This window comes from Typopeltis vanoorti, chromosome 19 (assembly GCF_054136105.1).
Source record: "Typopeltis vanoorti isolate ZY-2024b chromosome 19, IOZ_Tvanoo_1.0, whole genome shotgun sequence".
Lineage (NCBI taxonomy): Eukaryota > Metazoa > Arthropoda > Arachnida > Uropygi > Thelyphonidae > Typopeltis > Typopeltis vanoorti.
In genome coordinates this window covers 68,244,691-68,269,221 of record NC_143567.1, presented here as the reverse complement: position 1 = coordinate 68,269,221, position 24,531 = coordinate 68,244,691, and the positions used below count along the sequence as shown (strand labels likewise).

The 24,531-nt window shown below is 36.8% G+C and overlaps 1 protein-coding gene and 1 long non-coding RNA gene across 2 annotated transcripts in view; one reads left to right on the top strand and one right to left on the bottom strand.

Annotated features, from left to right (window-relative positions):
- Window positions 1-24,531, top strand: part of LOC150096222 (uncharacterized) — a 160,012-nt gene that overhangs the window by 55,682 nt on the left and 79,799 nt on the right. The gene's annotated exons all lie outside the window — the stretch shown is intronic.
- The window catches only part of LOC150096223 (seizure protein 6 homolog), a 93,379-nt gene continuing 71,367 nt past the window's right edge, over window positions 2,520-24,531 (bottom strand). The window contains exon 3 of the mRNA XM_090409105.1: window positions 2,520-9,398. Within this exon, the coding sequence (XP_090265231.1) occupies window positions 9,003-9,398 (396 nt within the window). The 3' untranslated portion in view covers window positions 2,520-9,002. The remainder of the gene's footprint in view (window positions 9,399-24,531) is intronic.

Below are 24,531 nucleotides of genomic sequence, written 5' to 3'. Positions count from 1 at the left end.
TACGCAATCTATAAGTCTAGTGGACACTACTTGCAGGACAGAACAAATATCCGTTGACCCATCGTGCAAGCGAGAATTCTCGCAGGTTCTCTGACACTGGCAGTGCAACATCGCTTCACTAAGTGCAGCAATGTTTAGATCTCTTCAATCATAATTTAGACATCTGGTAATAGTTACTTCCAGCAACATAAGTAAATGTCAAGAAGGTAAGGGCTTGCGGAATGAGTAGCAGGGGATGATTTTGTGGCATACTGGATCTCCACCCAACACACATCTGTGGAATGAGTGGAAAGGTTATTTGAGGAAAAGATCAATAGCAATCCAAGCTGAGGCAGTTATGATTGTCTCTACATTACCTAGCATCCCCCTATACAATGTTTCGTTTGGAGCGGGTACAGCTCGGTTTGGTATAAATGCCTAATACTTTTTTTTAATGTGCTTCCCACTAAAGGTTATTACCGAATTTATAGTACATTGGTATGTACTATGGGTGTGCTAAGGATTTTTCCCCCCTTTTTTAAATCAATTTTATATAATTTTTGTAATTTGTTTAGTTTGTTTACATAGTTCAGAAACCCAACGCTGGAGTCCAAATATGGAAGTTTTTCAAACCGGGAGATGGTCTCACCAGTGATGAAATTCATCTCCCACTTAAAGACAATCACAAACATTCACGGCCACATTATTTGAACGCGTGACTTGGTTGAAGAGCGGTACGCCAAACAGGCCGGCACTACGGCAAAATCGTAATTTAATAATATGAAACTGACAGCAAAATAGGATTTGGGCCGTGATTCATAAGATAAGATTTACATCTTTTCACCAATGATGGATCATCATTTAGATTGGGAGATGAACTTCATTACTCCAATAAGCAGAGTGAGACCATCACTCTGCTTATTGGAGGCCTAAAATGTCTTGATAAAGTTTCATGTTTGGTCGCTAGAGCGAGATGTTTCCGGACTATGTAAAAATATATATAAAATTAATAAAAATCGAAAAAAGTCCTTAACTCACCCATGGTACGAATGTACTACAGGCTTATAAAAAATCTTGAGTAGGTGAGATCCACGAAAAAAAATAGTTTCTGTTCGTTTCTACAAAAGTGCTTGCTTGTTGTGCTGTATTTCCACGGGTAGAAAATGATTTGAATAGAATCACTTCATTAGTGCATAGTATTTTGGAAAATAGTAGGCAGTCTTTATGGCATTGGTGTAAATTGCCTGTCCGCAAAAAAAAAAAAAAAAAAAAAAAAAAAAAAAAAAAAACCAGCTCTACCTGCTTTGTAATGAAATATACCTTGGTTTCTACCTGTGACCAAAATACGCTAACAGCATCCCAGGAATCGCATGGGCTTCGTACGATTGCACCATTAGTTGCAGGATGGTGCGACCGCACCGCACTAAAATATGACTAGACGTGAGGTGCTTAGCGTCAATGTCCAATCCCTGCATGGCAAGTTTTCCGTACAGATTTAGGCTTGTGTGATGAATTTGTTAATGATTGGACGAGTGTTTTAGGTGAGCAGCGAACCGAAGGTCCCAGCAAGTTCACACAGACAACGATTTATTGAGCAGATGCTTTAATCAGAGACATTAAAAGATGCAACAGAGCCCAAGGGCTTCATATCTCACTAGATGGTGGCATAGTATCGTTCGAGACTGCCTTAAAAAAAAACAAAAAAACACGTTTATGGGAACTAGACGCATGTTCGAATGGGACTTTCTCTCATGAATTTGATGTGTTATTATTATGAACTAGCAGGTTTATAGGAGACAAATTCGGGTAGCGAACTTGTCTCTTATAAACATAATGTGATACTTGAAAAAAAAAAAAAAAATGCGTGGCATAGAAACGTCCATTTATCAAAAAATACCATTACAGTGTTTTCAGATCATAAGGGAGTTTAACTGGAGCGATAGTTCCAATGATGAGCATTATTGTAGCCAACAACATGCTGAGTCTGTTACAGTTAGTCATTTGTCACTAGCACTCTGGGTTGTCGTGTTATGTGTAAAATAACGCCGTTCCCATGTCACTAGCACATGAAAGTAGCTTCTATATGGACCAATTACCAGACTTAATCTTGCATCCGGCGATCTCCATCTCTTTTGATCCCTGAAGGAGCACCTTGCTGGTGGGCGTTTTGCGAGTAAGGACACTTGAAGCCAATTTCTTGTACGTTGAAATAGAAACTTGGATGCTACGATGGGATATATTTAGATGCATTTTCCCATCTAAATACATATAGGGGGATAACAAAGTGGCCTTTTGTCTCATACCTACGTAGCTATAACTTATAAAATACTAATTTCTTTATTTTTTGCAAGTTCATACTTGGATGAATGAGAAACACGGTTTAACCTGTATTTCTATATTGATGTAGATCTATATTAGTACTAGCCTAAAGCAATGCAAGAATAGTATTGGTATACGAGTATATTATGAGTTATGTAGTTAAGTCTGTTGAGCGTGAAAATAAATGAAACACTATCACTTTACAAAATACTGCTGGTATCTTTAATTTTCTACGGTCTTGAGGCATACAAATGAGATCAGCTGACAGCAACATAATTAACATGATTTGTCCAGAATCAGAATAATTTCTTTTTCATCAATATACAGAGTGATGGTGATTTAGCAAGGCGAAAGATACCAGACAATATACATTACAATAGAGTTCGGCTTAAAAACTTAATTACAGTCGATTGAATATAAAAATAGCTATCGGCGTTAATATACAGAATGGGAAAAATAAATGCACATGATACCAAAAGTAAAAAATAAAAAAGCACTCTAATTATGATTCACATGATGTGTTGAAACTGGAAAAAACACCAAGTATCGAATATGAGCACAACGTCGCATTAAAAGACAACAACGCATTTGTATACAAAGCGATGGTTGCACGTCAAGTATTTTAGCTTTAATACTCTACATTCAGCACAATGACCAATAAAAGTGCACTCACAAGTAATGTTTGCAACGAATGGTGAATGCATTTGGTAATTGAGTATTATTACTCATTACAGGAAGCAGTTCTAACACACAAGCAGGTCGTTCCGAATGTCCAAGTATTAACCATATAAAAAAATAAAATAAAATAAAAACTACGAATGACAACCTGGAGTTCTTTTATCAATCGCTGGGAAATGATTTTGTTTTCTAGAACTAAGTTAAGAGTTTTCAAATATGTCTTAAGGCTTTTGTTCATAATATAAGAATTCTAAAAGCTTCTTTCATGCTATATTATCGAAGGTATTTTAAAATCTCAATTATGTCATTCATTCCGCGGTTTTTGTAATCACTGCAACTTAAAAACAGACGCAGATTCAAATTAAGGACAGTAAAACAGCGTATCTAATCAAGTAAACTCCCTCATTATAAAAGTAAGGTTGACACCGAAATGTGGCGTTAATGGGCCACTATCTCATGATCCAGCACATAAATTATACAAATTCGAAGTCAGAATACTACTAGTAAATAATTTTCTTGTTCTAATTTCGCATTGCAGAACGAGACCAAGATTTATTTCTATTGAAATAAACCGAAATAAATCTGGAGTCGTATTTATATCACGGTTATAAAACTTCGCAGAAGCAATAACGCATTCAACGTATATAAAGTAAAAATTCTAGAAGAGGTGAAAGTTTTCATTTAAAAACTGGAATGATCAAACTAGAAAGGGAACAGATTATATTTTATCCAAACGATTCTACGAAGCAGAGCCGTCACTGGGAGTGCGTGAGAAGGTCGTCTTGAATTATAGAATTTTAGTGTGGTTCTCCTGTTAAATTATGATTCACTTGTAGAATTATGCATGATACATTAAAATATAAACCTAAGGTTGTTTTCATGTGGAACAAACGCATGACGTTATCACTATAATGATCTAGAGACAGATATTTTATATTTTGTTCTGGCACAGGAAACCATCTCAGGTTTATATTAAACAACGATAACTTAATAAATATAACTGATAAAACGAAGATGGCATCAGAAAATTAAAATTCGGTACATTGCATGGAACAATTTTTTTTGTTGTTGTCTGATTTCTTTTTACATGTACAAAAAATATTATAGATTCAAAAGGAAGGGAAATTGTACTTTTAACAATAATAATTAGCATTTTAATTATGTCCAATAACTAAAAACCATAATATTACACTGCAGTTATATTGGCATTGAGCTTTCAATAAAACTAAACTATTAGTTTCCTATGCTCACCGAAGAATTTAGTTTATTTTGCAAAGCAATGTAATTCTTATCACAACGAAAGTGTAATCACGCGAAACTGGAATCTTTGTAAGCGTATTCATGTTTAAAAACTTAAAATATCGCTATTACTAATGCAATAACTGATTGCACTAAACTGAATGTGTTCGTGTATGAGATATCAAACATCAACCTTCTTCCATTGGGACTACGCTTCCAATAAACTGTGCTCGCAAAACATTGATAAATAAAATTTGATAGTTGTTTTTAAATATATTTGTTCTTACTTTCATGGACATTTATATAAAATACGCGACATTGACCATTTGGAACGTATGTTTGATCTGTCAATACATAATTTGATCCCTTCAAAGAATTCTTCCAAATGTTCCACCGTCCATGTCATGGCAAGTAGTTAGTGGGAAGTTTCGTTAATTACACGTAGAATAAAGACACGACGATCCTGCGATTGAGCAAGTGTGGCATAGGAGGGATTTACAGCTTAAGCGTATAGAGCTATTTTCAGCTCTTATATGAGGGATCACACGAATTCTTCATTAAACGATATCTCTGAAACTTGTATAAGATGGACGAAAATGTCGAAATAGCTTCAGAGGCAATATTTGTACCAGAAATGTCAACTTGTGGTTATGCCCAATTCCAAAGTCATTTCGAACGGGAGGCATGGGTGAGTGGGTGGGTGGCTGTCACTTGAAGAGACATGTTGGACATTGCTATTTACGGTGATACATCTTCATGGAAACAGAAGCAGGTGTTCTAAAATGCATTAACAGAAAGGTGACGTTTACTGTCAATATACTTTATGATCGCTTTTGGCTATTGGAACACATTGTCTACTTGAGCCCCATCCAAACGGTAGAAAGACTTTTACGAGTTTTAACGGAAATGTCATGTTTACATGCTCAAACGTTTCCGAAACTGGTTCCTAAATAACATGAACCGATATGAAGGGATTGCTATTCTGCTTCCGCTCTTTAAGACCTTGACATTTCGGGAGTCAATGCGCCCATTCCCAAAGGTAGGAAGAGCCCTTCCCACCCGCTTGTTACAGGTAACGCCATAAGCACAGCTGATAAATGTCTGTGACAGTGGGAGATAAAGCACTGAATGGTATCGATTTACAAGCATTTTTTAACGATTAAAAGAACAATGAAATGTTTAGTGTTTCGTATGAATTCATGTACGATGGAATTCCCGGGACTGTAATTTGAGCTGTACTGTATTCTCACGCGCTAAATTAGGAGAGAAATTCAAAAATTCGACCGCTTTTCTTTCTGTTAGATATTAAGAATTTTACTGAATAGCAATAACATCTCCAGACATTTGCAAAGTTGTTTCTGTCTGGCTTTATTCTCACTAAAAATTGTTTAAAATATTTAGTATACAATATTTCTCGGGCTAGACTAAAATATTTCTATAGTAGAGATTCGAAATAAACGACGATGACACAGTTTGAATGTATGTTCTAAAAGTGCTACTTATGCTATCAGGAAATCGAGTTGAAAGTGGCCCAGTTATGGCTAAGCTAATTCTTAGAAGGAAGCCAAGATGATGTATTCTTCGAATCAGAAGAGCGAAATAAACATGATCAGAGCTGAAATTGTATTTTCAAGCAGCCGCATAGCAGCGAGTTCTAACTTTCCTCCCACCCATAATAAAAATAAGGATTATTGATGTACAGCAAGATGTCTACTAGGTCGACACAAGCGCGATAGATGTCACCCACAGAAGTGACGAGGCATGAATTTTGTTTAACTGGCAATATTTGTTTTGAAGTAATTTCTTATTACGATCTATTCATAACCAATAAACGCTTTTTATCAAAGTTTTGTTATATACTGAACTAGGGTTATGAGGCCAATGCATTCTGTGCGTTAATTCTCAGGTTTGCCCGTTTTGAATAATGACAAGATAAGCAGACCATAAAAGATTAGAAGAAAAATCACCGAAACTTATTTGCATCTGAAATATGAATAATAGATATACAAACGAACGTGAAATTCTCCGCGTTTACTTCTGAATAAATGCAGTTAATAATAAGGTGGTCTGAAGTGTCACAAGAGAATGCACACATGTAACAATACCACAGCCAATATGGAGCAAACAAGTTTGAAGGAGAAATATATTCACGAACTAGGCTACTTGTGTCCGCGCGGTTTAGCCTAATGGCTGTGCGCATCGCAACCATATGCCTGGGAAAGGAATGTCCTAGGTTCGATTCTCGTCGGAGACGTGAGGACCTCAAGAATCTTCTTCAGCCATAGCCAAGTTAGCAGGTCTTGGGGGTGGACAGTAGGGTTTTCCCTCAAGTTTAGCTGGGGGCGTGGGGTTCATCCCGCAAACTGGACTACAGTTATGGATACCTCCAAATAGGGATGCAGCAGAGGAGTAGCTGCATAATTTCGCCCTGACTCCTCATTAGGAGGAGACCCAACCCGTTTGAATCAGATGGAAGGGAGAGATTGATAGGCTACTTGTATATTGAGAGCACCTGATTGTTCACTATATACATGCAAGTTATTAAGTGGGATGATGGACAACTTGATGCGAAGTTAACTGCCTCTATAAACAAGTAACCTCTTGTAAAAATAACACGCGTCAACTTTTGGTTCTTCGTGCTTTGATAAAATAAAGATGAAAACAAGAATATAATTTATAAAGGATATTAAGAGTTTGGTTGGTTCCGATTAATTAATCATCACATACAGAATTCGTTGCGACTTGGCAACAGATGGAATGTATGGGATTTGTTTCACAAGGCGCAAAAATTGAGGTTTTAATCGAAATATGTTATTTTATCACATCAAAAAATGTTATTATTTTAGCAAAGATAACGTTAATTCGTGCCTTATTATTTTCACTCCATTATCCCGACATTCATGTTTCTACTTATGTTATTATTAGGTGAGTCATATGTACAACTAAAAATTTGCATAAGACGATTTCAATTGTAACACCATTTTCTTTTTTTAAATATTATCACCACACGCACACGAATGTTTCAAATCCTATAGTGCTGCGTGTATCGGGCAAAATGCAATATAGCTTTCTTTCGATACGCCAGTGCATTTGGCGATGTTAACAACCAAAATTGGGAGCTCTCGTAAAGATTTAAAAGAAACAGTTCATTCTCCAAAGGAATATGCTAAAATTAATCGTAAGTTAGTCCATTCTGATATCTTTCTCTCTCTAGTTTATATCTATATTTAAATACTTTTATTTAAATCTTAACTGTTACTTTTAATCTCCATATTTACTTAAATTAAAGGAAATAGTAGTTTTATTTTTTCACTTAAGCCGTGCCAAAACTAACATTGGTTCTGGTAGAATTAGTCCAAGGATATTCAAGTTTTTAATATTTTACATAACGAAATATTATTTTAATTTTTACTTATTTAAAAATACGTTTTCTTCCCGTCTACCAATTGTAATCGTATAAAACTGCGTCGTGTCAGAGCGGATACCATGAAAGATTTGTACATATTCAATAGAATTAGTATTGCAAGACTATACGTAAATTAAAATTGCGGTTTAATAAAGATTGAGCGGAATTTGATCATTAAGATGGCGAAAAGAAATCACGATAAAAGTTTGTTTTTGAAATAATTAACTAATTAATCAGTAAAATACATTTTAGGTATTTCTGGATTCAAAATTGAATGCAATCACGGTGGTCGAAATTCCCAATTGTTTAGTAGACTGGCTGATGCCCATCAAAAATTATGGTTTTAACTTAATATTATGAAGACTGGAGTTTGAACAGGGACCGAAAAATCTTCACTCGATGTATAGAAAAATAAAAATTTATAGCAAAACTTGTTTTTTCAAACTTGAAAAATGGAAGACGGCAGATTCTAAAGTTGCGAAATTATGATGAAAATGTGTGGTGTATTCTGATATCCTCTATTCCAAACAGGTGTACAATTATGCTTTTCATACAAATTTTCGATGCTACTCATAACAAGGGGGATTTCGAAAGTGTCAATAAAGATTTCACTAGCAATTTCAAGTATGTAATTTGAAGGTTCTACGTTATAAAAAGGGATACCCAGCTAGTCAATAAAACTCTTTTGATTCGTTTTAAGAAACATCAAGAGGCTAATGCAATGCCCATAATATTGTTCGAAATCGACAAATTTGTTGATTATTTCCTTTCACATTAGAATGACAGCACGATCTTAAGTGGTACGAACTACTGTCTAGTGCTCAAGTGTTCTGTTTGGTTCCAGCAAACATCATGTTGTACCCAAGCAAGGTTAGTTACAGTAAGCGCTATACTATTACCTTAACATTATTTAGGGAAGTAGGAATTACTTGAGGTAATAAATGCGGTTAATTCGGACAGCCAATGATTGTGTACTTATTAGGTTACATTTGTACACTGCTGTTTAAAACTAGTTTTGTTATACGAAACTACCGGGCTCGAAAGTTATATCACCCAATCATGCATTTTGGCTGAAGAGGAAGGAGATATAATAATGAATCCATCCTCCTGCAGATGGCGCTGATAACGAGTAACTAGAGAGCTGTTAGTATCACGGCGAAACAACTCGACAACATAAGTACGAATGTAAAAATCTCAGGAGTTTACCCGCCATTACGAACGTGAGCAACATTAGCAGTACACAGAGAGACGCTCTGTAATATCTAAAGCGTTCAGATGTACGAAAATAAAGTATATTACATATAGGGGAAGAGGGGTATTGAGAGCTGCACACGAGCCATCGGCTGGAAGCCAGATCGAAGTCTTATTTTGAAACGGCTTTTCACGCTTTAGTTAGCCTCTTTAGTTCCCGTGGGTGTTGGGCATCTTTGTGCACGTACATTGGATTTTCAAAAGTGGAAAATTTCCGACCAAATCTCATCCTCACAGGATATCGTTTCCTGTAGATCATCAGGGCCACTAAGATAACAAGTCCAACTGCCAGAGGGGCTCCCACACCTGCTATGATGGCAATCAAGGTAACGCTAAGATTCAGCTTGCTCTTCGACTTCCTGGTTTCTAGCCCTCCTTCCGTGGTGGGAACAACTTCCAATGCTGTGTCGTTCACAGGAATATCAGGAATCCTATCCTGGACAGCGTCTAGAATCTCGTGGTCAACTTTCTTCTTCGCGACGTCTTTAGGAGGCACAACTTGCTGAAGATGAGGTTGAGACTTCGGCTGTAAGCACAAAAAAAAAAAAAACAGAAATCGGATTAATTTTCGGAAAAGTTAGGTACAATTTAAATTTCTTAAAAAATTTGAAAATCATTGTCAAACTTATGTACATTAATAAACAAAAATCACTAGTGTCCTGGGGAAGTTACCGAAGAGCAATTTTTAAGAAACACTTGCAGTTATCTTTCTAGCAAATTTATTGCTATTTCTAATCAGAAAATTCTAATTAGAGAAGTACCCATTTTGTTACCCCACAAGGAAGAGACTAAAATAGACCACCAATTTCCATCGAGATTTATTTATATCTATAAAAAGATAAGCCGAAATGTAAAACGTTTTTATGTCACGTTTTTGTCTCTTCATTGTTTTGAAACGTCCAACAATGTGTTTGCCTTCATGAGACAACAATTTGTTGGACGTTACAATGGAGAACCGGCTTACCAGCCTGGAATTCGGGGGGGGGGGGGGGTCCGTAGGTGCCAGAACCCCCATAGTGTGTGTGTGTGTGTACATACACACACACACGCGTTGCAATATATTAAGCTGTTTATTTCACGCTTAACTTCCGAGCCTCAGTAAGAAGTAAATAGTGATCAGTTAAAATTTATTACCAAATCATTGTTTTCTCGGCTAACGCTTTGGTTGTGGTGAATCGGACTTGAATCAGGCTTGGCTGTTCGGAATGTCACAGCTGAGTACGCTAGTGCATGGGATCAACCTTGTCCACTTACTCAGCATTAGCTTTGTGTGTCATGGGTCGAGCAACCGTTGGCCAGGAATGATGTCAATGTTACGGCAAGAAGTTATAGAATCATAGCAACAGCGCCGTTATCGTGAAAAGAAGAAATATACTTATCACCAACAATGGTGCTAATGATTTTCATATTAATATTAAATATTTCCTAGATATTGAAAATACGAAGAAAAACCCCCTGACTTGAAAAACAGTCCTTGATACAAACACGAAAAAAAAAAAGAGAAATGATAAATTATGCGACAGGCCACTGACCTTCGTAAGAAATACGTTTGTCTCCTTTCAGCTAAATGTACCTTAGATACGCAAAGACATCTCCAAAGATCGTGTAAAATGCTAAGAGGCCACAAACCATAACAAAATGCAATAGTTTTGTATTTCATTGTCGACGAAGTGGATAGAGCTACAAGCTTCGTGGGCAGGAATATCATAAAAATATATAATAACAGGAATGCATAACTAATAACCCGGTTGACAAATTATCAGTGCAACATAAAAAAAATAAATAAATAAAAAATAAAATAAAATAAAAAAAGCCAATTTAAATATGATTAAAGATCGCCAACTCAAAGACACGTGTCTTTATTTTTAAACATATTGCGTTCTATTTCGGTTATGTCATAATTAGGTGGGGGGGGGCTAGCGCAATCATCACATTAACTTTGAAAAGGTTATCAGAAGCCCTCGTTTTTTCCATCAAATGGCAACCCCGGCTGTGCAAATTCCCGTATTTTTGTCTCGATTCGTAACAGTTTTATTTCTCGTGCTTCTTCAAAGTAGATTTTAAAAGCGTACTAACAAGAAAGATTCTTCCCACTGTCTTTAACAGCCAGAAAAAAAGATGGAGAAACCAGCTGGTGAAAATGTTAACCGACTCTCCAAAATAAAAACAAAAATTGCCGAAAGGTGACCAAAAAAAAAAAAAAAGTCACGCAATTCCTTTTCTTTCTCGTCTCTAAGAACCGCAAAGCAAATGATAGATGGAAAAAATATCGCTTCTCTCTCTTCTAGAATATGAGACTATATAATAATAACAGTAGTGTTAATGGTGAAATGGTAAGATTTAGCAAATTATCCAAGTCTGCCATTGTTGCACTAATTAATAAAAATCCTAGGAATGATATATTCAAGTTAGATTTGAAGCAACAATTATTAAAAAAAATTACCGCAAATACAGAAAGCTAAAATCTTGGCTTCTCTTCTAAATAACCACGAAGTGTATATTTTGTGAGAAGAAAATATCACGATATACACGCAGACTTGATAAAAAATTTCAACAAATTATTCGCAATATAACGATGACAATTATGTCAAAAAGATGGCGCCACCAGCAATGTTTCTGGTTACGTCGTGTTCCTTTCGATACAAACTACCATACAAATTACATTACTTATAAATTACTTCATATAATTATTTAATCTGTCAGGCAAAACGGATATTAATTAAGAGTACAGAGATGGCCTTTAACGATGATTTCATTTATGTGTCCTTCTATCTCCGGGGCATGGTGGCTGTGATATATCGATTTTTGAGTTTGGCTACTTTTAGAATCGGGTAATGGTGTCAACAAGTGTGTAGAGGATAACGCTGCAGCAATTTTTCTCTCAGTTTGTGATTTTTTTTTTTAAGAAGAAAAATGAAACATAAATCTCAAAATGACATATGAAATCAAAAATTAAACACAGGAAAAATACATCATAATGGAAAGGTTCATCTAGCGTGCTGTACATCGATATATTCGTTTATGAAATTAAAAGATAGAATTTTTCATATTAAAAACATGGAACCTTACATATTTTATAAATTTTAAATACTGTTAAGAACAATTCGAAAAAGAAAAAAAAAACGGCTGAATACGAAGAGAATCAGAATACCGGCTTGTTTATGGAGTTTGTCCTCGATAACTGTAATATGAGAAATATAAGTGGAAACAGATGAGAATTTTCAAGTCACGGGGTTGCTCTTCAGAATGCATTTTGAATACTATTCGAAAGCACAAAATATTACTGCTTCTTCTGTGAACACAAATAAGATTCAAACAACTACTGGGGATTAAAATTAGTCGACTCGTAGCAACTTTGTACCAAGTGAGAGGAAAGAAAAACTCGAAATCACTGAGTGACCGAAAAAGATGTCCTTTATTAAATTAGGCTTAATAAACATTTCCTGAAAGAAGTAGATGACAGAGAAAAGAATTTTTAATACGTAAATGGGTTTCCAAGTATCAGAGATGCAAAAATCAAAGCGGACATTTCAAGTAGTTGGCAAATAAGAGAACCTAATACATGGTAAATAGATTCGAGTTTGAAATATTAGCGTGGCTTTTTAGACTTATACGTAAGTGATTAAAAAAAAAGTTATTAATATGTGGCAGACGATTCATGTTACTTTTTATCTTAGCAAAACAGACAAAACGGCGCATTCAAACAATTCCCAGATATAATGCATGTAATGGCTTTAGATGCCTACTGCAATATGCTCAAGAGGTCTAAACCTTTTATTTATTTTTGTAATTATTTCTAGCCATTGGTTCCTGTGAGCGCTACACGATGTCAGAGAAGAGACTTTGTATAATATCCTTGTTAGATAACAGTTAAAGACTATCGGCGAAATGAATTTGCAACTACGAAACGGTTATATTCAGGGAACTGGATTAGTCCAAAAGTGAACGAACTTTCCCACTTCTATGATTGCGCACCCTTGTGGTTAACTCTAGAAACATCTTAATATACTAATGAAAAATAGTATTTTACTAATTATATGAAGAGCCAAAGGCTTCAACTCGGCGACATGAACTTATTTAAGTTAAGGGATATTACATCCCATATTGTTTCATAGCCAAATAAGAAACTCAAAGAGTTTCATGCCGAATATAGAAACTATATAAAGTTCGGCGAGTCCAAGCGTAAGCAAATACCTGGATAGTACAACACCTGATCCATTTGGTAGTGCAACACTGAGGCAACTCATAGTAAGGGTGGAGCAAGTTTTCTTTCCTTTCTTTTGTACACACATCAAAGTGCCTTTCCCAGCTGGAACTTGATTCGGTGCTTAGCACGGCAGACATAAGAGCAACACAATCATCTGTGCTTTCGTAATCATAAATATATGTTAAAGATACCAAGAAATTTTATACTTGGTTTTAATCCTTTTCCCAAGTAAGCAAAACAAAGTTATGCGGGTGAAATATATTCACGTCTGACTTCATATCACTTGCCTTAGTATGTATCCCATAATGCAAAGCACACCCCCTTTCAGGCGTGTATAATACAATGCATAATGGGAAGGGCCACTACCCAGACTGGTTTCGACCTTTATTGAATCTGTCTCTTCACTGGGAGTCAGACCCGGGAGAGATACCAAGGTTGAAGTAATGCAGAAATTATATATATCTCATATACAAGTAGACATTATATATATAAACCAACCAACTATTCGAAAGTAATTTGCATAAACACAATTACAGATTGCACCTAATGCTTGCGGCGTGAACGTGGTTGCAGAGTAGTTGATAACTTTAGCTTTTTCTTTTTATCAAGCTTCTGAGAAGGTAAAATCCACACGTCTTATTGGAATGTGTAGATTTTACATGATCAGAGAATATATCTTCCACCTACCTTCCCTCCGCTCATATCATCTCCTCGGAGTTATAGCAATGTTTGATTACAATGCGCTGCTCGGAGTAAAACCCATCCATCTTCGCACTGTCATACTTCACGTTTCATCCCCCCCCCCAAACATTCTAACTCTCGAAAAACACTGTGATAACTGGCAGGATTTATATATTTTTTTTTCCTTCCCTTCTTCGTCCTTCGCTGTAACAGCGAAGCCAGCAGCGTTTGCGCAACTTTTCCTCTTACTTGTAGACTATTGCCGCTCTAAGATGACCGCAGGTATAGAAGTAATGATGACTCATGCTAAAGACATGCAATCCTAGCTACTAGAGGAGACGACCTTCTAAAGGCTGTGGTAGTCTATTTAATACGATTGCTACACATCTCATGAACCTGCTCTGTCAGATTTGGTTTCATTATTTTCTGACATGTTTTGTGCTGACTATAATAACAAGAAATCTTCATGGAAAACATGTTTATATTTTTTATATCGTTTTTATTATATCGGTTTAAGTAATTAGCTTAAGTACGCATCCACAGGTATACTAAAAAGGTGTATTTAAAACAGAGGATAGCAAAGAAAGATTGGGAGTGAGTCACGAGCTTGTCTTCAACATAATGAAAACTTCCATTAACAGCAAAGCATTCAGAACGATAATGCTTTCCTGGGAAGCTGCCAACACTGAAAGCGTTCATATTAGCCGAAAAAGAATGAGTATGGGTAGAGATTTCACACTACTACAAGATAATTTTACAAATCTCCAGCTGTGCAGACTGGAGAGTGCGCATTAAAGGTAAATGCTTCGGGCCATTTTTATCACTGGACAACTCCATGCTTTAGTTTACTCTGCTGGCATCATTTTCTTTCTCTCCCCCCCCTCCCTCCCTCCCCACACTGCTTGTTGCTGAAGCCACGAAGAAGCAGAACTATTCCCTCTGGAGAAATACACTTAACAAGGAAAAATGTCGCCCAATTTCTTTCCTCAATCTCAGGAGACGAAACGCGACAGCTATACGATGAATCACGTCAAGGGAAACAGTCTCTACGAAGAGAACAAATATCGCTTGACATTTGTAGCTATCCCTGAGCGGCGCCACTGACGCAAATAAGGTAGGTATCACTTCTCCCCCCCCCCACTCCCAGCGCACACTTCCACTATAGGTAGCTAAAGTTATTGTGCTCACACGACTGACAAAAGACAAACTAGAGAAGAGTGCGTGTAATCTAAACCATTATTTCTTGTCTGACTGCCATGATTTGAAAGCTAATAAAATTCTCCCGATTATTAGCACTCACTTTTTTTAATTATGTGGTTTAATACTGAAATTAAACAATATGAATAAAAACGAATCGTTGATTCCAAGTATATAACATTCGAATACTTCCGGGTCCAGTGACGATGTGAATAGTAGATAGCATTCTTGAGAACAAAAACACTTTTTTTTTTTTTTTTTTGAATACCCCCTCCCCGTTTGTAACGAAATGTGGCGAGCTCAGTACTACCTTCAGAAAAGAGGTGCCTCATTCATTTGCCGTAGGCAATACCGACCACAAGCGGCTCCACGCAGTGAGACAGATAATATGCGGACATTTACAAGAGCACAAGGTCACACGCTCGTAGACCAAATAACACCATCTCCAAGTCAGCATAGTAAAAAAAAAAAAAAAAAATGACTACACTACTCTTACGATAGGTATAGATGTGTGTGAGCAATAATTGTTGTGTTTAAATGCAGGCAGACCGGCGACCAACAGACATACACGTACTTTGGCCTTGGAACGACAAGGTCTTGTAGAGAAAGAGTTGGAAGTCTTAATACTTTGCTAAAGTATCTCCACGTTTTAAAAACTTATATTAACTGTAGCCATTCTTGCGGGGATCTGTTTTGAACAGGAAAGCTGCAGTTTTTATACTACTTGACTAGTTTGCCTATTGCATAAAGGAATAATTAGAAATATCCAGAGAAAATCAGTATTTAACCCCATCCATAAATCGTTCTCATATGGTTCAATGCTCTCAATGTTACAAGTCAAAACGATTCTGTCAGTTCGTCTTGTATACAATTTCATCGATTGACACAACGGATCGTCAACTTGTGCTCAATCTCCATTTGATTTTATAATTAAAATCAAATGCAGATTGAGCACAATTTTTAAATACGTGGAAAAATATTTCACATACATGAAAAAATTGTTTCACGAGACGTTACTAGAGCATGAAGGGAAAAGATCTTATGTCACCGTATGTTCTCGGTAGATTTGAATCGTGTATTAAGTCTATGCGTCAGTTGACCTTCGTTACACTGATTCTTATTGGGAGAAAAAAAAAAAAAAAAGCTTCGCTATCTGTTGTAAATTGGATGCGCGATCCTCGTCAGACAGCGGGGTACTCCTGCTAATTCAATATCCAGCCTTCTGCAAGAATGGTCCACGGTATGCATAAAAGAGAAGGAAGAAATGGCGAAGAAAATGAAGGTATGGTGGAGAATAAAGAGATGAAAGGCCAGAAGTAAATAACGGAATGAATAAAAAATAAGTTAAAAAAAAACCTAGAAGGTAGATGAGTCTCAGAAAAGAAACTGAAACAAGAATGAAATTACCATAAAGTAGCATCCGGTGAAGATACTATTACTTCATGTCCTTTGTGATGTGATAATATTCAAAAGGCAACACTGTTGCTATCCGATTTCATCAGCAGACGTACATTTGTTAGGAAAGATAAGAAGAGCACTGAAAAACTTGGTTATTAACAACATTGCTTTTATCTATATAAAAATAAACTGGCCGAGGAAAGAGCAGAATCTAAATAAACAGTGATGTAATACAGAATATTTTCGTACAAGAGAATAACACAAATTAATTAACAGCAAAATAGTAAGTTTATATCTGTTGCGATGAATGTGGAAAAAAAAAAATCTGTTCAAAAATACCACGTTGCTTCGAAAATAGTAAAAGAGAACAGTTTGGGCAGCGGTTTTGGGTGCGATAATTTACGCTCGTGAGCACGTACCGTCTGTAAATAAACAATAGGAACTCCCTTAAAGACTAGGGTCACGCGACACCGCAGTGACACGCTCCCTTTATCTTCTTCACCGATGACAGGTCCATCTTGATAGTAAATTGGCAAACATTCCAGCATCGGAAAGAATTGGAAAAAAAAAAAAAAATAGCCTCGTCTGCCAATAGTTGGACCAGTTCTAAAAGAGCCCATGCAAGAGGCATATTTATGTTCAAGGGAAAACGATTGAACTGTTGCTGGCAAACATGGTCGGAATTTGTCAAGTTCGACATCTTTGGGATTTATAACTTCCTGTTGACGATATCTCCTTTGCAAAACAGCAATAGATTCGCGTAATGCAATCCACAATCAAAAGCAAAACATTGTTGGTATATATATTAGTACATTTTTTAGAAAATAAGAGCATGCGCAAATTACAACACTTCTTGTTAGATATGTGTACGAAAAACAAACAAACAAACAAAGCACGCGCACATTTTTATTATTCAAACCGCAATAACAACAGATGACAAAGACCTGTTCGTCACCCAGGATTACAACTCTTTTATACAATAAATTGTAATTCTTTCGTGGCTCCTTGAGAACAGGATACGACACAATAACACAAAATCCTCTCGAACAATAGCTATCATTTCGTAACTCGCACCACCCCCGAAGTTTTCCCCACGTTGCCCATTAAGTCGCCATCAGTTTCCCATATTACAAGCGCATCTCATGACAGATTACATCACGCTTTCGCTAAATCTATTCTTGCCAACCGATGATCGCCAAAACATCCGACTTCGCCGAGCTGCGAATACGGAAGATACCGCTAATCCTTTTTGAAAGAGGAAGATTAATACCATATTATGAAACGCCAATTAACAGCGGCCATGTAAATACCGACTTCAGTGACTGCAGTTTAATTAATGAGATCAAAATTAATGGACTAATCGTAAAAACGATGGTTTTGTTAGTAAAGTGTAATTAAGTAGCCAACACAAATGATTTATGTAACCCTTTATGGAATATCGAAATCGTTAGTACAAAGAGTATTAAGCTTGGTCTGTTCTTAAAATTTAAGCCATGAACGAAAGCACTTTAATCCCGTTTATACAGCCATTCACAAAAGTTATCCTATGCATATCAACGTTAATGGAGAGACTTTTGCTTTGTGTTCTATTATTCACTTCGTTGCCGAACATGTCTAGTTCTCTTCCTTCATTTTTATTCCATTTGTAGTATTTTTTTATATATATTTACATATCGTGCATAATTAATTTTTAGACCAATTTTATAAAGGAAAGAACCAGTTTTCAAATTTTGTTCATGTATGCAATTGCTTTTAACGAATATGTCGAGTGGAATCCACAAGGTTATCCATAGGGATGAGGATAGGAGGAGATAACAGCCTTTATCCTTATGCGAGATTTTTTTGTTCGATTAAACAAAGCACGGAAGTTTTAAGCATCAAAGGATTAGTGGGAATTTTTCTTTGAATAAATTTTAAGGAAAATAGAAGAAAAAAAACGAATTCAATAACAGTGGTACTTACTGCAAATAAAAATGCATTTGGGTTTAATCAATCACAAGATTTTTTTTTTCCCTTCGCTTCTCCTCTGGTTTTCTCAAGTTTTTTTGCGGAGCTAAATTGCAAAATAGAGCAGTGGAAAGTTTGATTGTATGCAATCGACAAACGAAAGTAGACGGCGCCAGAAAACTTACGTTCGACGGTCGTGAATGCGAATCTCGTATCCACCCACAAATCCATTTCTTTGCATCCTTCTGTTAAAGCGCCAGATTCCATTTGCACGGATTCACAGCTACTACGATAGTTTTAACCCATCACCTTTGGGTTGTAGAACGGCAGTAATCTAACGGAGAGAAGGGAGCACCTGTGTACTTAAGATGTGCTGCAGCGATTACACTAATGCTACACTGCAATCGATCGTTAAGCTGTGTGGAAGAATTTCGAGGCAGGCCTTGATTGCACAGAATGGCCACGAATGCCCTAAAAAGTATTGCTCCTTTTTTTTAAAGCTACCCTCGGGCACAATTCGCCCGATTAACGAAAATAACTTACCAGAACGTGATCATTGCAGACGAAAAGAGGAGAGAGAAATACTTTGGGATTATTTTATTGTTGCAAATTCTGCGAAAATGATTTCATTTGTAATCTTTCAACAATGCGTGAGTAAGTGAACTATTACATACAATATGCATGGTTTGCGGTGCTATTTATACGCGTAAATCACGTGGTTTACACGGCGAATCATAAGTATGAAATACATTTCGGTTACAGCTGCATCAGTAAGTAGGCGAACAAAAGTGGCCATTAAATTGATGGGGAAAATTTCTTCATTTGTTCTGTTTCAAGCGATGTTACGTGATATTTCTTGGACATTTACTACACCAATCCTGAAGAACGTGGTTATTTTATAGATGCATTGGTATCACATTTTATGGTGGAGAGTTGGAGAATATGTAGCCGTGTGAAGTGGGGAGGATGTACTAACGTTAGAAAGAAACCCAAGCGTTTTCGCAGAAAAATCTTGATTTTCATATTAGGAAAAGCATCCTCAACATATTTTATAAATCTTAAGCGTTTTAAAATATTCAAAAATTACTGAATACAAGCGATGTGCTTATTGATTTATCTTATAACTACAAAATCTAGAATGTTTAAAAGATAAAAGGTGATATGCTGTGTTTTCATATTGTATATCTACTCGTATTATTTTATTTTTTTTTTCTTAAGTTAGGGACAGAGAATTTCAACGGAGGAGTTCAACATTTCGAAGAGGTGTGACCTAATTTAAGAATCAACCCATCTGCAGCAGGGTGAATCCTTGGTTACGTTTATTTTTAGGTTCTTTTTCTAATTACTGAGGAATTTAGTTTAACTAATCTCAAATGCGCATACAACTGCGGCAGTATATATACCTGAGGTGTGGCAAACTGTTAGGAGGGAGGAGATTTGGAAACGGGAAGCTCTTAACCATATCTAGAGATCACTGTGTGTGTGTTGTCATTCGGAAACAGAGGCGAACTACGTCACTTGCACGTTACAAGGCGATGTAAATTCTACGCATTGCGTTAAACCCAAAGGGAACTATAAATTCGAACTGCGTTCATGATTGCAAGCAAGGAGGATGCAGTTCCTACATCAACGAGAGATCGAGAAAGAAATGAATTGGTATTAATTCAGGTAGCCATAGTGATTTAATAACAGGGGTCGAAAAATCAACATTTTGAAGACAAGATCGTCGGTGAGAGCATCGAACTGCAGCTGTAGAAAATGCTTCTTATTCATGAAGGAGAGATAGCTGTGCACATCGAGCTCATTCACCTAATGCTTTCCCTTATTTATCGAAGCACAACTACGGGCATAAAACTTTAAGTCCCTTGCTAAGGGAAGAACAGAATGGCCGTGCTTGAATATTCAAGGATAAGGAGTTTTTTCTTTTTTCCTATTCCACTATAGAATTATGGAAAGGTTAAGAGGGAGATTCTTTCTCTCACGCACACACTTGACTTGATTTTTGAAGTATTTTTCTTCAGAGTAACAATGTCATTTTTCTAGAATTGTATTCCCTCCTCTCTCTTTCACAAATTTAAGTAATATTTCGGCTTGAATAACCAAATAAAAGTCATCTCCACTTCGTTACTAGCATGCTGTAAGTTCGAACACTGACATGTATGTTTTGGTAAGTCTTTACGTAGCATATGATTTTCATCGCTCGGTGCGATGCCATCACTTTGCTTCTAGGAGAAATGAAATGGCTTGAAAAATGATCATATTTGTTCTCAAACCCTCCTGTGGGTAGAAGCAGCACGCTTTAGTAGTACGCAGCAATGTCAGAACAAAAAATGTATCCTCGCGAACAAATCTGATTCAAAACGTGCATTAAGCAGAATAAAGTATATGCAAGTAGTGCCGAAAATCGCGTGAGATTTTGTCCTTTTGTTCCGAAACGTTTTCACACGCAGTTAAAGCCACACAATGCGTGAACAATAGAAGACAGCGGAAAGAAAGAGAATGTCAACATCATCTACTAACAAGTAGCCAGGGGATGCTCGCGATCACGTACGAAACAAATGACACGAAAAAAAAAAAAAAAAGTCACCTCGCAGTGGGTATTTGATGAGGGGGCGATACACTCGAATGGTCACCTTTCCGCCATTTCTCACACTAACCTGCAACCATCCGCCACTCAGGAAGTGAGATCCCCAGAGCGACCCTGAACACGAACTAGCTCTAACCCTGGTACTGTACAGCACTTCCACTCGTGAGAGAGATGAACTTCAATTAATTACGACGACGCTAATACCGAATGACCTGTCACAGGCGGATGACAGACTACAGAGGAACTCCAACTGAAGAGGGAGTGGGTGAGTGCATTCACATGGCGTTTTGTATTGTAAACAGGGCGTGCAAAGAGGTATTTTTAGCAGACGCATACATAGCCGGCGTGAAGGTTCACAGACTGCGAGGTATGTAGAAAAACGGGCAATGGCTGTATCGCATTCTTTTTCTGACCGGGGAAAGTAAGGCTCACTGTCGCCTCCAGGTGGCGGTTGCAGTCTTTCCAGGTGTTTTCTCAGTTTAACAGTAAAGAAGAGTTTAAAAAAATAATTCTATCGACATTTATTAATCTTTCCGTCTCGAGAATACGTAAATTAAAAAAACATATTTAATTTTTTTAATCGAAGTCATAAGTCAGCGTCTATCGCAATGTGCAGCTGGCTAGTGATATCCAAATACGGCATTTTTAAGGCCATCTGGAGGAAACCAAACCCTAAAGTGATGCAGGTGGGCGACAATAACATTCGGGCAGGTAACGCAGCTGAGGTCCAATTCTAAGATCGCTTGAAGGTCGAGGAAACAAAAATAAACGAACCTTAGAGGAAAAACACTAGCCACGGCAGGAGAACTGCGCAATCGAGTTACAATTGCGCCGCTCTTTCGGCAAGTTTTGTCGTCGTTAACCTGCCACACAAATCCACCCCTCGCCCTTCTGAAAATAGGAAACATCAAAAAAGGAACAATGAATAAGGTGCCTAAAACTGACGGAAATTTATTTTGAAATCATAAAACGGGATATATTTAGGCAATTAGGTCGGGGGTAACGATGACTAATCTTAAGGTTAAGGTACGAAATTAACGTGCACTTCCGACAGTCTGAAGAATTTGGGTCAGCTGCAGATGACTCAAAAGGTCGTGAACTGCGTCAAGTAAATGCAAAGCACACTCGCTGCATTTGTTCGTGGTTACACTTCACTGAAAGGCATCTAAGCGGTGTTTAGTGGAAATACTATCAGTAGGATTATTTTGAATGCTCCACAGAATCAGTTTTTACTCCCTTTCTAAACAAAGCGGAAAAACAAGGAAAATTAAATTGGCTGTATTTGTCGTTTATTATTAGATGAACAAAGAGCATGAATGAACCACTAGTACTGATCGCGAACCAAGATACGTATTGTCATTACAGAAAATGCGCGTTATGCATGCACTTTGTGAAAAATGCTTGCATGATCCAGTCAAACGAATTTAAAAGTTTCGATTTGAATGTAAGGCGCTTATCTCAAGATTACTGCGAAGAGACAAAAAAAAAAAAAGATTACAACACAGGCATGCGTATACATAAAATATTACGTTTTTTTGAAAATTTTTAATCAAAAACGTTTGTAGTGTGACTTAGAAGACATTTCTAATCTCAAGCTGAAATTTAATTATCTTAAGCATAGTTTCTTTGTAATACTATTTTGCCAGGCATTCGTGGAAAGCTTATCAACAACGAAAGAAAGAGAACCTGAGGAATGGAGAAACTGAAATTGCGAGTGGATAAAATTCTTCGGACCATCTATAATATAACTTCACAGTCAGCGCATGCAGTAAACATGACTTACGTAAAACAAACGTCACAAGTGACGTTTCGATGACGTTTCTGAATTAGTTCCTTTTAAAGTCGAAGGTTTCGGTTAGCTGTTTGTACCTAGAAAACACCATTGCTGCGGAGACGGCGAAAGGGTTGATTAACACAAGTCGGAGAGATTCTTAACTTTCAATTTAGGACAAACGGAAGTTGGTGGCGTTCACAGTTATCACACAAACTGCTACTGTTTCAGTGGTCCGAGTCATTTAAAAAGATCTTTTGTTTGTTCAATTGGGGGAGGGGGCTGCTCTAATTAGAGCGAAGAAAACTGATGGAACAGTCTTTCTCATCCGCAAAATTTCTCCCATTTTTATTGCTTCGGCAACAGAAAGAACTCCTGTGAGAAAACCATTCATACATTTGGGACATGAGATCTTTAATCATGTCTGATAAAATTAGATTTAGCCGCTTCGAGTTCCTAAATAAGCAGGTGATGGTCGTACACTGGACAATGTTCAACAGTTGGTTTGTCTTGTGGATGGAAAAACTTGAGGGGAGAAAAAAAAATCTTCCGTTCCAGACCAACTAACTTAGTTTCGGTTACAAGATCTATGAAATGTTTCGCATATCCCCTCCCAACGGTCTGGTTTTTTTTATAAATTCTTCCATATGTAGAAATTAAGGCATATGACTAATCTTCCTGGGTGATGGTTTTAAATGGGCTGTTTAAACTATAATGTTACTTTTTAATGGATGTGCTGGTCTAGTCGATTGCGTCTCCGCTTTTAAATCAACACGGTATCAGAATCCTGCTATCGTAAAAACCTGTATATCCGTAAAAATCTTTACTTAACAAATGATTTTAATATACGTGCGAGACTTAGGTGAGGTTGAAAATGGCATGAAAAAACAAAGCAAGTTAGTGGCCATTTCATAACATTTTCAGGAAGGAAATCCTACTGCCTGTAAGAGCAGCTAACTCTTTTTTTTTTCCCCCCCTTCATGTTCTATCAGCATTCAACGCACAAGATTACTATCAAAAATTGCACACATAAAGGAACTGGTGCTGCATTTCTTCCAGGAATTAGAGTTTACACATCCCTGAACGCATGCAGATCAGCAGCAAACCCACACTATTTTCAGACGTAATGAATTGACGTCATAACCTGAGTGGCTTTGATGTAATCTAAGCATACCAACAGGCTGAAATACATACTTCCGTTTGCAATCGTTCGCGGACTTTTGTCATGCGATTACCACTCGTCAATTAATTGTACTGACAAACGTTTCCGCAGTGATGCATTAAAAAAATAAGCCTATAAATAAAACTGAAGAGTACTTAATGTTGGGTATAATGTTTCAGACACCTGTCGTGTTTATGTAATTAAAAAAAAAAAAAAACTAGTGATTATGGTGAACTATTTGCTTGAAGAATTCTCCCCTCCCCAATACAATATGCTAACTACGTACCTGACTTGTCACCGATGATATTTTTTTATAATGATATGACGAGATTTTTCCTTTTTCTCCACTGACAGTGTAGTTTACACCAAGAGTAAATGATTTCGATAGATTTAAAATTCTGTGAATTAAAGCCATTTCAGTGAAATAACAACAACTGGTATTTATTTTTAATACCTGCATAAGTAATGAGTTCGTCAGCCTGAAGTGAAATGAGGGCGACATTCCTCTAGATACTATGATATTTTCCTCTTCTAAGCGGAGCGAGTAACCTAGCAACAAGTAGATACTTGAAATACATACTACTTTCTGTACAGGACTGAATATTGGATTGCTGTGTTGGTAAGCGCATTGTAAGGTGTATGGATCAGAGCAACATAATATACTGATCTACATAAATATGCTCGATACATTAATGTCGATCTACAGCAA